The sequence below is a fragment of the Parathielavia appendiculata genome (genome assembly GCF_033297405.1).
Source record: "Parathielavia appendiculata strain CBS 731.68 unplaced genomic scaffold N657scaffold_5, whole genome shotgun sequence".
NCBI classification, from domain to species: domain Eukaryota; kingdom Fungi; phylum Ascomycota; class Sordariomycetes; order Sordariales; family Chaetomiaceae; genus Parathielavia; species Parathielavia appendiculata.
In genome coordinates, this window is record NW_026944224.1 from 1,044,652 (window position 1) to 1,061,096 (window position 16,445).

Here is a 16,445-nt window from a genome sequence, read left to right on the forward strand (position 1 = left end):
GGTAAGCCCGGCTCTTCTGCCGCTCGGCAACGTGTCTTTCGTGTCTTTCCGGGGCGGTTCCATCACAGCGTCCAAATCTGGCACGGCCTAATGCCTTATGCAGGCTCTCATACCCCCAGAGCCCACCGCATCTGCGACGGCAAGCTCAATCCACCGACGAACTGAATCCCCAGTGGATACGAGTCGCGACTTGAGGAGCGACTCACCAACAGGAACCCTGGGGGAAATGGCACAACCACAGCAGCCACCATCCCAGACGTCGCAGGCACAGACGTCGCATCCAATGCTCATCAATCTCCCGGGGCCACCGTCCAATCCTGACACCCCGTCGGAGATGCCGTAAGTGACACGGCTGTTGTTGGAGCAGTATAACATAAATGATCGATTTAGCTAACCGCCTTGTTCCAACCAGCGGCACTCCAACGAGCACCACGACTTCTCTCTCGGGCCTGTCCACCACAGCTATTAAGGACGGTCATCGTGGCGCTTTGCACCGTGGAGGGCATCAGCACAGCTCCTCCACAAACACTCTTGAAGCCGAACGCGCCGACCGAATCAGCCGCCTTGCGGGCCTGTCCACCGTCTCAACACTCCGTGGTCTGCCTCCGGGGCCCGCCCAGCACAATGCCAACCCCCATCAAACAACCCTAGCATCGACTGGTCTTCCACCCAATACCACAGCCGCTGCCGTAGCCGGCGGGCTCACCCCAGCCTACTTCGACGCTGCCGGGCAGCCAGTGGCGGCCACCAAGGTGAGCACCGTCGGCTCGGCAAGCGAAACCGAAAGCCTCGGCGGGAACACATCGACCACAACAGAGGGCGGCGGTGACGGCTCCACGCTCGGCGAGGATCGCGACGAGGACATGCTCGCCGAGCTGGATTCGGCCAGCGCGAGCGGCTACATGGGAGCCTCAGACGCCATGGACGAAGACCTGGACAACCTCGCGTCGCGAAGCGTTGGCGGGTTCGAGGACCGCATGTCGGACGACGGCAGCGCCAGCCTGGTCGGCTTCGGCGAGGGCGCCGGCAGCACGCTCTCGGGCCCCATCTACCACCGCCGGCCCCTTCCCTCGCAACAAGGTAGCGCTGCTGCTGGAACCGGAGGGGCAGCGGCGACGCTTTGGGGCCTGGAGCGGAGCAGCTCGGGGCTCAGTGGCGAGGGCGCAACCTCTTCCCCGAACCCGCCCCACAGCGGCGCAACCGGGCGGCGAGACTTTGCGACACATGCCGCGGAGCGTGAGGCGGGCGCCGAGACCCCCGTCAGTCAGTCGGCGGTGTGCGAGAGGCGGGAGGCGCGCATGGTGGACGGCGTAGCGTTCGAGACTGGTGGGTTACCGACAGCAGAAGCAGGAGCACCCGAGGGCCGCATCTTCGTCGACACAACGACGCGCGGCCCCGTGCCCGTCCAGCCAACCGGTGCAAACCGGACCACAATCCCAGAGAGAAGACAGCCAATCGGCTATCACCACCAGCAAACCGCCCAGACATCGTCCACTGCGCCGTCCCTGCCCCAAGAGCTTCCAGAGCGCGTTGTCCGTGAGAGGCTGGACGAGGGCGAGGGCCGAGTGGGAGGCACAGCTATGGTAAGCCCCAGGCGGTTGAGCAGGGTATACTTCGAGGATCGCTAGCTCACTCATTTCATGAATATCGGTTTGGGTCCGTTGAGAAAGCCTCGCGGCTCCTCTCATTTCTTCCATGTTCGTTCATCTGACATATCATCTTGAGATATCTGGTTTTGAGGGGTGTTCTGCTGTATGGGTCCAGGTAGGGAAAGGCACAAAATGGCTGGGAATGGACTGTCCTTGATCGGTGTTCGGTGTTATTAGGGTATAGGTTGTTGCTGGGATGGCTGGCATGTGCTGGTGTGTAACATCATAGCAGGTTTGCACAACAAATTGTCCCCTGTTGGGGTTCACGTTCCACTAATTCTTGAGTGACGTTTTTCAAAAAGTGCAATTGCTAGCTCATGCACCTCAGCGGCGCTGTGCCTCCCATCAATGTTCGACAGCAGGATCCCATGAGATATGCGGAGCAACTCAGACAGGCCGACGCTCGGGCCCAGCAACAGCTTTCATCCATGAACCCTTCAAGCTGCCGCTCCATCCTCCGCGCGGCAAAGCACGCCAACCAGAGCAAACTTTCCAGCCATGCAAAGCTGATGATGCGCTGCGAGTTAGGTAGATCCCCTCACTGGGTTGACCAAGGCAATCTCGCGGGTATATCCTCCATGTCGTCCATGTCGCTGCTCATGTCACTCCAAGGCTTGCCGAGACGACGGGCCTTTGACTTCCCATTCTTGCCGGTATGGATGGTGGTGGGTCGTTGACTGGATGATTCTTTTAAAACCTTCTGTTTCTTCGATTTGGGAAGGCTGTCCACCTTGCCATTGGACAGTGATCCGCGACGCGTCCTCTTAGATGACTCTGCACTGTTTGCATTGAGCGCCGCCGACGAAGTCACTTTCTCCTTTCCCTTGGCGCTCGTCTGATCCGCGACGCTTGCCGATCTCTCGCGTCTTCTCGTTCGAGCTGCCTGGGCTTCTAGGCTCGGCGATGGCTGTGGTGAAGTGCCGCCGACGGAGCTCGTTTCAATGTGCAACCCTGGAGACTGTGTCATTGCTTGATCCTCCATCACAGCATCTTCATCGGTCTGCTCCACGGTCTCGATATCAGCTGCAGCACCCCGTCTTGTTTTGCTGCGTGATTTGCCGCGCTTTTGACGCGAGTCTCCGGAAGCTGGGCTAACGCCGTTCGCTGACATCGTCAATTCCACCGTCTTCTGGCTGGACTCTCCATTGTCTGTGCCTTGATTCTCGGACAGTGACGCCGAGGTGACTGCCGGGCTTGGCCGAACAACTTCCTTTCCTTTCCTTCGATGATGCTTTGCCGAAGTGGCCTTGTCGTCCGGGACGTTAACCTCCGCCTCTCCAGTTTCTCCATGCTCTGTGGCTGCCGGGGCTGGCCGGACAACCTCCTTTCCTTTCCGTTGACGGCGCTTCGCCGAGGTGGCCGTGTCGGCCGGAACCTCGTCCTCTGTTTCTTCAGCTTCGCCATGCTCCGCAGCTCCAAAATTGCCTTCCGTTTCATACATTTCGCACAGATACCGAGCGCAATCGCGGGTTGTCTTCCATTCCCAATCAGGTACCGCTTGTCGCAGCCGTCCCCAACTGACCACGAGAGCCTGGCGCTCATACTTGTCACGAAACGTGCCACTGGTGATTTGCTTCCAGGGGATCTTGGCGTCCTTCCCGACCCCAGAGTCGCGAATCGCGCTCATCAAAGTGTACTTGTCTTCTGCCGTAATCTTCCGCAGATCATCCCGTGCCTTTTGCAGCCGCCACGAGGAACCGGAGGGGAGCACCGTGGCGACCTGGTCAGCGATCGGTTCAGCGGCGCGCATCCTCTTCCATTTCTCCAAGCACTGCAACCGAGATCTAGTGTACCCCATTGCTTCGCTAATCTTAAGCCAGTTGATCAGCTTCTCGGGCAATGCTCGGCTGTTCCCCTTCATTTCCTTGCGAATCTTTTGGATGGAACTCTCCACCAAGTCGCGGAAACGGTCTTCTTCGCCCTCGGACCAAACATCCGTTTTGTGAGCCCCGCGGCAGACCAGGTAGTTCCTCCACCGGTCGCGCACGTCCTTGTCATAGCGGTTGATCAAGCCGGCGATAAATTTCCACCTCGTCCCATGTTTCTCTACCAGGTCCGCCAATTCATCGTCTTGTTCTGGTGTCCATGTCCCTCGGGCTGTGAAATTGTGGAAGCGCTGCCTGCACCAACCAATCAACTTCTTCCGCGTGCGGGACGGGCAGGCATCCTGGATCGAGGCCCAGAGCTGGCGATGAATTGCCTGCGTGCTTGTCTGCGGATTGTCGTGAATCACTTGGTTGATCTCTTCCTGGGTCATTCCCTCGTCTTCCCGGAATCGCTCAACCGCTCTGATGATCTGGTTTTGCTCCGTTCTCGAAAGACGGCCGGATCGATATTGCGATCTCTCGGCAGGCTCCTGCTTTTCGGCATCGGTGCCGTCATCTGGCTGTTTCTTGGGTCTCTTCCGCTTCGTTTTCCGAGCCATGGTTGAAGGGCCAGGACCAGCCTCGCCTTGCACGGCTGACTGCGCCGTTGTTGATGACCTTCGCATTGGCGGAGACACAACATCTTCACGAGGAAGGTCTGCAAATGCCATTGCATTTTCCTCCTGTTGACGAGAGAAGAAGGGCACCTGAGCCTTCCTCTTTGAGCTGTGGCGGGGCTTGGGGTCCTTGGTAGCCGATTCCTGAGGAATGGAAGTAGTTTTGGGATCGTGTTGAGGGTCGGCGGGCTCTTCTGCGTGGTCATCTTCCTCCTCATCCCCAGCAGTCGAATCCGGTGGGGGTAAGGGCGAGTCAGTTGCCGCAGGTATGCCAGGGTGATCGCAAGCATCTGACCTCCTGTCAATGTCATCTTGTTCTGTGCCGTTGTCTGTTGCGACATCATGGTCCTCGTGAGCCGACGCGCTGTCAGTGTCAGCCTCTTCAGTGCCGTGGCCTGTTGCGACATGGCCTTCGTATACCGGCAGTCCGTAAGGAATATCCATATCCATTCCTGACTCCCACGCCGAAGGGAGTTGAGCATCGGGCTCGGCATACCCAGAGTCAGAGTGAGAACGCTGCGAGTCAGCTGTTCGTTCCCTCAGTGCGGTTGTGGATGGGTCGATGAACGAGTCTTCATCAACCACGGCTGGCGGTGGCTGGTTTGTTGCTCCCCGTAGACTGACGCCCTCTTCCTCTTCCGCATCGATGGTATCCTCGGCATTTGACTCTAGCTTGGGCGGCTGGGGTGTCTTTCGTTTCTTCCGCGGTTTCGTGTCGCTATCTTGGCGGCCACGCTTTCCTAGCGGTTGTGCACTTGGATGGGGTTCATCGTCTAAGTCGAGTGTTGAGCGGTTCGGGACGATTGTTGCTCTTTCCGTAGTGACATTCCTGGTTACTCCATACCCCTTCCCCTTGTTCCTTATGCTCGGTCTGGCCGGCGATTGTGCGCTTGGAGGAGGTTCATCCTCGGCCTGCAAGTCGGATATTGAGCGTTCAGGGTCAGATGTTTCTTCGTCCGGAATCGCATCTCTGATCACTTCTTTCCCCATTCCCTTGTCCCTTTTGCTCAGTTTGACCGGCTCCGGTGATTGCGACTGGTCCTGTAAAGATGCCGCACCGTCCAACACACTTGCGATGCCTGTATCCTCTTCCGAAATGGCATCCATAAACACTTCCTTGCCCTTTCCCTTTTTCCTTTTGCGCAATCTGGCTGGCCCAGGCGATTGCGACTGGCCCTGTGAAGACACCGCATCGTCCGACATACCTGCCGGTTCAAATCCGTCGGGCGGCGGGGCTCCGTCTCTGGGAAATGGAGAAGGCGCAGCAGAACGTCGCATGCTCTTTCTATATTCTTGAGATCCGGCTTCGTAGCGCTCTTCGTTGCGCACTGCTTCAGCGGCCTCCTTGAGCCCATCCTTGCTCTTTTTCGGGCGCGGAAATTTCCTCGGCTTATCTGGTTGGGTCGCAGAGTGGAAAAATTGATCTGGGGATGTCGCACGAGCCGCAGACTGGGCTGGTTGACTCGCGTTCAATGGCCGAAGCGAGTCTTGGGGGGATGTGGAGCGAGATCTGCCACGGTTAGATTCAGGTGATGCGTTGCGAGCCCGGCGCCGACGCTGGTGCCAAGCAAGAGAGCCAGGTGCGCCTGGAGGGGCTAACCCTATGGATTCCGGGGGCGCAAATGATACAGGCATCGTTGATGGAAGGGGCGGCGAGGTCTCAATGTCCTCGTCCGGAAACTCTTCCTCGCGGGGAAGTGGAGAGAGAGATCGGGACCTGCCCGTAGGCATCTCGGGCTTGCTGGATTCGTTGCCCATGATACATTTTTCAACTGTCGTGCTCAAAATTTGGCACAGCCTCTGTGGCTCAGCCGCTGTGGCTCAGCACAAAATGCTGGGGCAAATGAGTAAAGGCAGGGAAGGCGGGTGGTATGACGACAAACAAAGTGTCAATAGAAGGAGCGAGGGAGGGAACGCGAGATCTTGAACTGTCGGGTTTGAGTTCACGCGTTTGCGCGTTGCGAGAGAAAGTGTGGGGTGAGGGACCAGATTCATGGCTCTTGGCGTGCAGCATGTAACTACCTATCTTATCTATTTCTTTCGGGTAAGGTCACTTCCGTAGCCTTCAACATCGGCCAACATCGACCGACACTTCACGATTGTGCATTGGACAGCCTCAAATCTGTCCTGCCACAGAGTTATGATCGCCCTGTCATGCATACGGTGGATGCTATAGGCATTTGTTTTCATTTGGCAAAGTCATCTATCTTCCTTTCGGATCCTGCCAGTAGGTCTGTTACGTCATGTACCTCCCTTTGCACCTGTGCTCTTCCACACCCGTCATACTCCCCGTTTGCCAATGCACTACTAAGACTACCAGGGGCCAGCGTCTTCTCCGCTGGAGAGTGGACGATACAGTGGGAGACAGCGCAAAGTTTCCGTCTATAACCTGTCCCAGGACGAACGGAGCAAACGGCTTTCCATCAGTTACTACCCTTGCTGTTGCTTCGCGTCCTGCGACCCTGACGTGCGTTTCCCGATCGAAGATGAGGATGTGCCGGCTTGATCGACACCCTGTGCCTGTAACGCTTGAGATTTCTTGGGCCGCAACTTGGCAAAGCTGATTGCCCTTCTCATCCGCTGTATCCGAGTTAACTTCGGAGAGTCGTCAGAGTCCGAATCGCTCCAGTGCGATTTGGGAAGTTCGTCGCCGTCGGCGGTCGGCGTGACTGGTCTTGTCTCTGCAACCGCGGGGGTCGACTGGGAGCTGAATTTGAGATCCCTCAGACTTGCCTTCGTGCTTGGGCCTGGTTGCTGGGTTTGAGACGGCGGTTCAAATAGCTCAGGGGCGTCTTTCAGGAAACCGGGGAAAGGATGCGGCTGGCTTGCGGAGGAGCACCTGGATCTGTCAGGCTGATGACTTGCTTCTTTACCGACTCCGGCTTGCGAATTTTGAAACAGTTGCTGAGTTATACCGGTCTGGTTCTGCTGAGAATCTGCAGGTGGACGGGCCTGATTCGACGCAGACCTGCTTTTGTTTAGTCGCGAATGCGCTGTGGCACCCATCATGCCCGTTTGCTTGTCAAGTGACGCTTGCTGTAAAATGGAAAGAGGATCTGAGCAGGGCAGGTTTGAAGAGGATAAAGACTTGTTCGGGCTGGGCCCCGTGCCGATTCTAGCTTGCCGACTTTGCGCGGTCTGATGCGATGAATCCGAGTGAGATGGACGGGACGAATTCGAACGGGACTTGAATTTGTTTAGCGGAGAAATTGCTATTGTCCTCGTCATGCCCAGTTGCTCGTGATATGGTGGTTGCTGGGAGAAGTCAGGGGCTTGCTTCAGAAACTCCGGTGGGTTCTGCAAGATAGCGGGCATTGGGTGCGGAAGGAGACTGAGCTGCAACTTCCGTAGAGGTCCGGTCGGCCGTGGGTCTTGCTCACTGTGCCAGTAACTCTGTGTGCTTTGATTCCGGAATATGGAAATGTGAGGGGCTCTGGTGTCGGCGTGCTTGACAGTTGGCCGTTCAATTTCTACTCGAGCTGGAGGCTTTGTCAGTCTACGTGCATGCGGCGCAGCAAGTTATTACTCAGATACCCTGGAGGTGGCACTTTTTTGCTGCGACATCGAGGCAAGGTGCTGCTGAATCCATGGAGCCTTGTTGATCGGTGTTAGCGGTGCTACCAGGGCTTTCTGTCGGGGTGCTGCCGCGGAGACGGTTTATTCTCGCCGGAGCACGAGAAGCTCCTGCTGAGAGAGTGGTTCGTTCGGACTGAAAGCCCGAGTTCACTGCCGGTTTGGTCACCTGTGCGACTGTTGGAGTGATCGTCGGTTCCGAAATTGAGTGGGTATCCCGGTCAGATCCTAGATACTCCCGCAACACAATCGCTGTCGATGAAGTTGGTCCAGGGTTTTCCTCAAGTTGTCTGCCGCCCGGCGCCTGCGCGGGAAATTGAGGTAAGGGCTTGTTTGGTGGCGAGTTCAAAGGAGGAGCGAATGATGAGTCGACATATATAGGAGAGGGTTCCAAAGCCGTGCATTCTTCCTCCAACTCGTTGTACGCTCCGCCAACCAGCCCATCAATTAAGAGGAGTAGCTCGTGGGTGCTCAGACTGTGTTCGTCGTTCTCGTGCGCCTGAGCGTATTGTTGCTGGACACTGCTGCTTGACGGAAGGGTTGGCGAGTCGGGCCAAGATTGTCCTCCGGGGACGCGGCTGGCGGGAGTAGTTCGACGGGAAGAAGCTACTCCCTGGTCGCACTGACGTGTGTATCGCTCTCGAACATCGCTAGCGGAAGCGCCAGTTCTCACCGTCAAGCTAGGGAGGGGATGGTTCACGCCATAACTGTGCCCAACCTGCCACAGCTCCCACTCGAGGCCATTGATGACAACTCTAGTGTGAGGATTTGCCAATTCCTCGGGTGAGAGCCAAGTCATGGTCTCGCCAACGCTATCCATGTTCTCAATAACAATCCTAATCGGGCTTGGTTAGTAACCAGTTTGATCGATCGTATTGAGGCAGGATGGCAAACAGTACCGCCGATCTGGGGTGCAGTGCAGTGCTGTTGAGTCGGGGGCAAAGGATGGGGCAGAGAACTTCCTTTGAACTTTAAACTTGTATGGATTGTGCTCTCTAAAGGTTAGCAGTTGCTTGCTTTGTATGTGATGAAGAAAGAAAGGAAATCGGTTAATCAGCCGGAGCTGGGGGGTCTGTAAGGGGAAAACTTAGTGAATAGAAAGGTTGGTGGAAGAATTGTTGGCAACAAGAAGGGTTCGTGGAAACCCTGGGAAGAAGGGTCGGTGGGAAGAAGACATCGAAGGAATGATGAGTGCACAGAAACTCACCTTCAAAATGCAAATCCATCAAATGCTTAACTCTGTCGAGCTGGCGATGTTGGCTTTGGTGTGTGAGAAAGGGAAAGGAAGTCGGTTGATCGGTCGGTGCAAGAAGGGCCGGTGGAAGAATGGTCGGTGAAGGAACTGTTTGTGGGAAATCGTTGGTTAAAAGAAACGGCCACGGTCTGTGAGAAGGATGTCGGTGAGAAGATGGTTTAGTAGTACAAGGTTTGGTGAAAGAAGATTGTTGGGTAGAGATATCAAGGGAAGCTCAGGTATGCAGGACCTCCAATTGCTGCTTGCAAGAAGATTGGCAGATAGAAGTCTATGGGAAGGATACCCAGGGAAACTCGAGGGTGCAGCGACCTCTAGTTTCGTTGCTTCCTGCATTGAAGATCGGCCGTCAACTGGTGTGCAGGAAGTTCGCATGCCAATACTATCAGCATGACCACAGAGGTCTGACAAAGTTCGGACGGCAGACAAGTGAGACTCTTTCCCAGCTCTCCCACACTTCAATGGCAGGTTAAGTAGTAAAAGACTCGGGATATAACGGCAACCTCCAAAGAACGACAATACCCTTCGGACCAGTGGGCTTGTAGAACATTGCAAGCACGGGTCGGCGTGGCGTGTCAGATAAAATTGTCGTGAAGACATAATGATTGCCGCCCATGGTGGCTTGATCAGACGACAAACTCATTGAGTAAGGCTTTGGGAGGAACGCTTGACCAGTGCCTTGTTAGGCAAGTCGAATGACGCAATTGGACCACAATGCGTCTCTTCTTCCACTACAAGAACACCGATGAGAGCGAGTAAGTGAGGGCTTAGAGTCACTGAGAGGGCAACGGCAAACTAGGATATAAGTTCTCGCTCCTGCTGTTAACAGTAACAGTGGTCTGTGAACTGAACTGGCATGCCGGAAGATTGGATCGAGAAGAGGACCACGAGACTCGTGAAGGGAAGCACATAGCACGCGTTCACTGGCATACACTGATGGATAGTTGAGTTGAACAGAGAGTTGGGCGCATTTTACTTCATTCTCATCTACAGTAGCCCTCTTGATCATCTGTGACAATGATCCACGATGAGTTTCAGTCTGGAGACGAGCAGTGTGGTGACGTGTCATGTCAGCTGGCTTGACATCCGACGGAACCACAGTGCTAGAGCAGAGTTTAGATCTCCGCAATACTCAGTTTTCATTGACCTTGGCTAATCCATGGAACAACGCCATCTGGTTTTGATACATGAAGGGCATCGGGTTGACTCTGGGCCAACGATAATGAGTCTGGAAATTCTACGGTAAGTACCGATCAGGCAAGAAACAGCGAGAATTGCTCGCAGACATGTTGAATTATGAATGCTTCAGAACTCATGCTCATCCCTAATCCTCAGCCAAATAGCGAAAGTTGCTCAACATCAAGTCATCTAATTGGAGTCATCGTGATGGTCTGGCATTTGTTTATTTTTACGTTCAGGGGCTCAGGGGCATCTGACAACTGTGGATCACCCAGCCCAGATCTTGCCAGCTGAGACCCTGGTCGTTGCCAAGAACGATGGCCGTGCTGGCTCAGCTGCGATGGGCGGCACTATCCCTGGATCAGGCCTGGAACCAGCAGACACCGCCCTCAGAACAAACACCTCACTCTCAGGTCCGTGGCTCAAAACCGGCGGTGACTTCCACTCGCTTTTTCCCGATCATTGCCTTCAATTCTTGTCATCTCATTATTACTCCTTAATTGCTAGGACTCATTTGTAGTGGGCCGTTTTTCTCAGATTTCTTTTTCCCCTGCTCAAATTGGCAATGGTTTTAGTAAGGGCAGGGTGGCGCTCAGCGCTGACCGTCTCAAGGACCCATCGCATCGTGGTTCTGAGGGATTCACGAGCCGCGTGCATCCAGATGGGATGGAGCACGAAACGATCATTTTCAAGTGAAGCGCCCCGGCCCGGTACGTGCACTCTTTTCTTCGCCAAGACATCAAATTCCTCTGTACCACTGCCATATGTATGACGGGGCTCAACGTGGACCGCAATCGAGGTTTGGCCAGGTCTCGTTGATATGTCCATGTGCCCATGTCCTCTTGATAATGTATCCACACAATGCTGTCCCGCGATGAAGAACCAGACCACCTTCTGCCATAACATGGCGAGAAGATGACACATCCCTCAGACCTCTACCGACGCCTTTGGCTCTCTTTCATGGTGCCTGCTAACAGGCTTGCAGAAACTGGCACGGCAAAGGAACATGCAACAGAACCAGATCCTGGTCCGCCGCCCCCGCCGCCAGAGCAAGATGCCGGCCCTTCACTCCTCTCCAAGATGGCGGAGGCGGCCGCCACATCGTTCGCCTCCATCCTCGTCCTCGGTGCGGGCTTCGGCATCGCGGCTTATGCTTACCACAAAGGGTACAAGTACATGGTCCTCGAGAAGATGGCCAAAGCCTTCGAGCCCGGTGACCCTGTCCTTGAGCTCGCGGCCATAGGAAAGGATCTGCCACTCGGCAAGACAGCAGCAGCCACCCACTGGGTGGAGAGGCCCGAGCAGCCTATTGTCGACGATATCGTTGCCGGAAAGGAGCGGGGACACTATCACCTGTTCATCGGCGAGAAGGGCACCGGCAAGAGCAGCATGCTTCTGGAAGCGATGCGCAAGATTGACGGCGATGGTGTGGCCATGTTCGAGGCGCATGCCGACCTTGAGATTTTTCGAATCCGCCTGGGAAAAGCGCTGGACTACGAGTTCCATGAGGACTACATCGGCGGTTACTTCAGTGAGCGCGGCCCCAGAGATACCACAGCCCTCCTCGACATTGAGCGCGCCCTCAACAAGCTCGAGAAGGTTGCACTTCGGCGCCGCGCCAAGGTCGGGAGGCCGCTCGTGGTCATCATCAACCAGATGCACCTGATTAGGGACGACGATGATGGCAAGGACCTGATTGAGCTGCTGCAGCAACGGGCAGAGCAATGGGCGGCGGCGGATCTGGTAACCATGGTCTTCAATAGCGACGACTACTGGGTCTATGAGCGCCTCAAGCAGCTGGCAACGCGCATGGAGGTCCTCACCATCGTCGACCTGCCCAAGACACAGGCCACGGCCGCCCTCAGGAACTACCGTCAGCGATACTTCGGCGAGGTTCCATCCTCCGAGCTCCTTGAGCAGGTTTACGACCGCATCGGAGGCCGGCTGAACTTCCTGAACCGCGTGGCTAAAAGCAGCGACATGCTCTCCGCATGCGATAAGATTAAACAGATGGAAAAGACGTGGTTTTTGAACCAGTGCTGGATCCTTGGAGAGGATATGGATGATGATGTGATGGATCAGCAAAAGTGGGCTGTGAGTGTTCCACCCGCGCCTGCCCTTCTTGTTTGCTGCTAACCGCCCGACTCTTTCCAGGCTGCCGCAGTGGTCTTAGCCACGGCCCTGGTTGACAAGGAAAAAGAGATGGAGACCACATACAACCCAGCCTTAGGCCATGTCCTCCCATCGTTCCCGCTTCACAAGGCCCAGGAGATCATGACGCGAGCCGACTTCGTGCGCGCCCTCGACCGTCTAAACCTGTTCAGCATCACCAGCGATGCCCAGGTCCGCGCGAGCTCGGTGCCGATGCACCTCGCCTTCCAAGAAATTGTGGCCCAACCGGGCTTCCGGGAGCATCTCCAGGGCACGATTGACCGTATCGCGGCTATTGAGAGTCTCGGCCGGACGAGAGAACTAGTCGCAAAGGACTTGGTCCTCGGCGGGAAGTACGAGATACGCAAGGTCCCTGGCGGCATTGACGTGACCTTGAAGGAGAAGGAGGAAGACAATGATGATGAAGGAGAAAGCGACAGCTGAAAGAATTCTGGAACCACGGTGGACGGCTCATTATGGCAGTGAGTATGCAGGATAAATTTGTTTTGTATATATGTGTATGATTTGATGTTGCCATTAATATTGTCGACAGCTGGGCGCTGCTGGGGAAGGGGGAGGAGGCGTCATGGTGGTGCGGTTGGGTGTCAATGTAAGGAGGTTGTGGTTGGATGATACCCTGGGGACCTGAGAGCGGAAATATCGAAGGAAGATTGAGTGCAGAGGGTTTGGAACACAATGTAAAGCAGAAACTGAAACACGAAACGCAAGAGTTTTTCACCTACTTGTCTTGTCTTGTATGTCCGGCATGTCATTGCCAGATTAACCAAACAGGCCATTCCCTGATACCCATCTGATGCCGATTTCCAACGGTACCCCAGAGAGCAATGAACTGACATCTCAAGAACTTTTGCTAAGTTTCCCTTGGAAGGGATCCCAGACTCCGAGTTAATCCCAATTCCTGCCCACCATACGCTTCCTACATCGATATAGAACAGGGTTTTCCATTTGTGAGATCCACCTGCCCGCCCAAACCCTTTCCTTTCCCCCAACACCCGTCGATGCCCCCTAGTGCCAATCCCAACCAACGGCAGGACTCGTAGAAAACCCTTGCAATCCCACCTCTAAGAGAAACCATGTTGCCCGTCCCAAGTCCCCAAAATGATACATGTCCAAGAAAGACAGTGAGAAGGTGACAGCACACGACTGTCGGGATTAACAGTACAACGGCCAAGGAACATTGCTGGCCTTTTGGAATGGCTGTGACGAGATAGAGATAAAGCAGAGCACAGTCAGCTAGAGGCCCGCAATGGATAACAGAACCAGAGCATAAAGGAGCAATTCTCCTTTTCCGTCGGAAGCAGCTGCCCTCGGACAGAGCTTTCCCTGGCCCGACCAACCGTGCGTAGACTAAAAACTGCGCAGAAAAAAGAGTCTCAGGCAGGAATGAAATCCAAGCCTAACCTCCCAGCAACCCCGGGCCAGTCCCAAGCCGCCACCCAATCCCCAGCCTCCATGAGCCGCCATACCTCCTCCAGCACCTCGGCGACGCGGTCCGCGTTGCGCAAGCCCGTGTAACCCCTAACGGTCCGGACGGCGGCGCGCAGGCGCGCCTGCTGGGCTCGGCTAAAGCAGGCAGTCCCGACCAGGAAGCACGGCAACAGGAGGAGCGTCTGGCAGGGGTCGCCGGGCTTGAACGACTCGAGCAGCGCCAGCGACTCGTCGACGGCCGAGATGAGCCACGAGTCGAGATTGGAGGGCTGATGGAGCGGCGCGGGGGAATCCGCCCGGTTGTTACCCGTGCCCGCAGCGGCAACGCCGGCTTCCCCGCCGGCGTCAGAAGGACCCGGGGTGCAGTCGTCGTGTGGGCGATATGAGGAGAAGCCTGTGCGCGAAAGCGGTCGGCTGTTCTGGGACGCGGACAGCTTCGGGGAGGAGGCGCGGCTTGCTGACGCGGAGTGCGGCGGTGTGTTAACCACGGAGGACGCGGTGGGCCGGGCGTGGGAAGGGGAGCTGTGGATTAGAGGCACGGACGCGACAGACGAGGTCATGGGCGCCGGCGCGGAGAATGAGGGCGGATAGACAGTCCGATGAAGGTAGATCCACATCATCTGCCTGTACAGTTGGGTGACGCGGTTGCGGCTGTCTCCCGGTGGCCAATGCGAGGACCAGCCCCGTAAGGCAGCATCGATATCTTCGGCTGGGTAAATAACTGGATAACTGACGGCGGGGTCGATTTGTGCCAGCATGTTTTCACGAATGATGTTACGCATAGATGTGATTTGGGGTAGATAGCTGAGCAGGCCATCGGAGACCCCTAGCAACCTGGGATTGTGAATCGGCGGCAGGGGTGGGAGCGGCTTGAGCGACGAGTAAGCATCCCGGTGGGTGGCGGAGTATATCAGTTCGTCAGCGAAGATGTAGTACTGGAACACCTCGGCGATGAAGGACATGAAGGCGGAATCGTTGGACGGCGAAGTGAAATTGAGGTTGCGGTATACTGTCAGATGCAACCTGTGCTCGCCCCGCGGACTGCCCTCAACCAGGGCTTCGAGAAGGAAGCACAGCATTTGGCCGTACCGGGCCGGAACAAGGGTTCTGTCGTCCGTGTTGGACTTTCCGTTGACGAACTCAATGTCATGGTAGAACTTAAGCCGCGCTTGGTCGTGGTGATACAGCGAGCGCTCCCTCAGCGCTTCCAGAGTCGTGTTGGGATTCTTCCTCAGTATGTTGATGCCGTAAGGCGTCTCGAAGTCGATGTGTTTGCTGGCCAGCGACAAGATGGAGTGCATAAGGCCCTGATGTTTGATTGCGATGGGGATCATCAGGTCCTTGAAAGCGTTCTTGTGCTCGCTTTCTACGGTGAGCACGGAGCTGAGATGCTCATTGTAATGCTTCCAAAATACCCTGTCCTCGACAGTCTCCAGGCCAGGGAAAAGGGGGTACATGGTGATAGAGGGCAAGTTGTCGGACTTGAGGCGTTCTGTTCCAAGAGTTAGCAATCGAAACGGCAAGATCTGGGGATGCTGCCCTACCCTCCTCGGCCCTTTCTTTGCCGCTCTTCCAGATCTGCTTCTCCGGGTACCCCTCGCAAACGACGGCATTCTTCTCGCAGTTCATGCCTGCACCCCGAGTTAGGGTATCGCCGAGCGCGGCGCTCCTTTGCCAACTTACATCGCGGTCTTGCCTCGTCACACTTCTTTTTGCGCTTCCGGCACGTCAGACATCCAGTCTTGGAGCGGCCCTTGGTGATTTTGTTTGTGCTAAGGTTCGGCATCAGCGGGTGCTTCCGCGGTCGTCCTCTCGGCCGTCTCTGGATCACCTGCCCGGCCTGTCCTTGCTGACGGTCAGACAGAGGGCCCGCGGCAAGGGGCGAAGGAGGTTCCTTGAGATCGTCTAGGCAAAAGCCATCGTCATCCAGGGGCTCCGACTTGGGGGCCGTCAAGCCCTCGTTCGCACCGCACCTCCAATTCTGCCGATGGTCGCCATCGCTCACGGCGGCGTGAGACTGCGGTGGGGCGCGTTCTGAGACGGGGAGGTGAAGGGCGCGAGTCGCAGACTGAACTAATGATAGCGTGGAGGGCGATTGGGAATCGGCCGTCGCCGGGGGTGACTGGGACGGAGAGGCGAGACTGGTGGCGCGGCGAACGGGTGCGCACATGTCCACGCCGTTGCTGATGGGCGAGAGCTGGCCTGTATGGGCATACTCCATGGTCGACGAGGAGCCCAAAACCGAGGTGGAGTCCTCGGTGAAGGAGCCTAACCACGGCGATGGCAGGCCGACAGACTGAACGTCGTCTGAATTGATGCTGCGGCTATCCGACCATCGCAGGTTCCCATCGTCTGACACGACGGGAAGAGGAGGATCCATAGCTCGTCAATAACGAGACCATGCCCAACACAGCAACAACAACGGGGATAAACGCGAAACGGGTGGTTCTGGTTGGAGGAGGGCCTCTCGGTCTTAAGATGAACGGCTAGAGGAAGAGGCAGGGTGGGGAGAGGGTGCGGGAAAGGCGCCTCTTGCCAGGGGAGCTCAGCCTGGTTGGCTTGCCGATCAGAGAGATAACTATCTTCCAGGGCCTGGTCAAAAGAGACTTCGGAGGGCGCAAGCAAGCAGAGGTGAAAGTGGTGTGAAGACACTGAGAAGTCAGACAAGGGTTTCGAGACAAGGGGGCCGATACCTTAGGGAGCTGGGCGC

At 56.2% G+C, this 16,445-nt stretch overlaps 5 protein-coding genes across 5 annotated transcripts; 2 read left to right on the top strand and 3 right to left on the bottom strand.

Annotated features, from left to right (window-relative positions):
* Positions 1-226: 226 nt before the first annotated feature.
* On the top strand, positions 227-1,406 carry N657DRAFT_550782 (uncharacterized protein; the record flags this gene model as incomplete). Its single annotated transcript, XM_062787897.1, has 2 exons — positions 227-339; positions 413-1,406. Coding segments are annotated over 2 exons (1,107 nt in total), but the record flags the coding sequence as incomplete, so codon positions are not given.
* A 516-nt stretch (positions 1,407-1,922) lies between these two features.
* Positions 1,923-6,106, bottom strand: N657DRAFT_644673 (uncharacterized protein). The gene has a single exon (XM_062792801.1). The coding sequence runs from the start codon at positions 5,887-5,889 to the stop codon at positions 2,188-2,190; it is 3,702 nt and encodes a 1,233-aa protein (XP_062648213.1). The 5' UTR covers positions 5,890-6,106; the 3' UTR covers positions 1,923-2,187.
* An 82-nt stretch (positions 6,107-6,188) lies between these two features.
* On the bottom strand, positions 6,189-7,736 carry N657DRAFT_391513 (uncharacterized protein). Its single transcript, XM_062787155.1, has 2 exons — positions 7,680-7,736; positions 6,189-7,610 (listed from the first exon to the last, which is right to left on the bottom strand). The coding sequence occupies exons 1-2, from the start codon at positions 7,693-7,695 to the stop codon at positions 6,562-6,564; spliced, it is 1,065 nt and encodes a 354-aa protein (XP_062648214.1). The 5' UTR covers positions 7,696-7,736; the 3' UTR covers positions 6,189-6,561.
* A 3,479-nt stretch (positions 7,737-11,215) lies between these two features.
* Positions 11,216-12,730, top strand: N657DRAFT_571175 (uncharacterized protein; the record flags this gene model as incomplete). Its single annotated transcript, XM_062788794.1, has 2 exons — positions 11,216-12,229; positions 12,290-12,730. The coding sequence occupies 2 exons, from the start codon at positions 11,216-11,218 to the stop codon at positions 12,728-12,730; spliced, it is 1,455 nt and encodes a 484-aa protein (XP_062648215.1).
* Positions 12,731-13,680: 950 nt separating this feature from the next.
* On the bottom strand, positions 13,681-16,115 carry N657DRAFT_572168 (uncharacterized protein; the record flags this gene model as incomplete). Its single annotated transcript, XM_062788865.1, has 3 exons — positions 13,681-15,227; positions 15,280-15,366; positions 15,419-16,115. The coding sequence occupies 3 exons, from the start codon at positions 16,113-16,115 to the stop codon at positions 13,681-13,683; spliced, it is 2,331 nt and encodes a 776-aa protein (XP_062648216.1).
* Between the last annotated feature and the right edge of the window lie 330 nt (positions 16,116-16,445).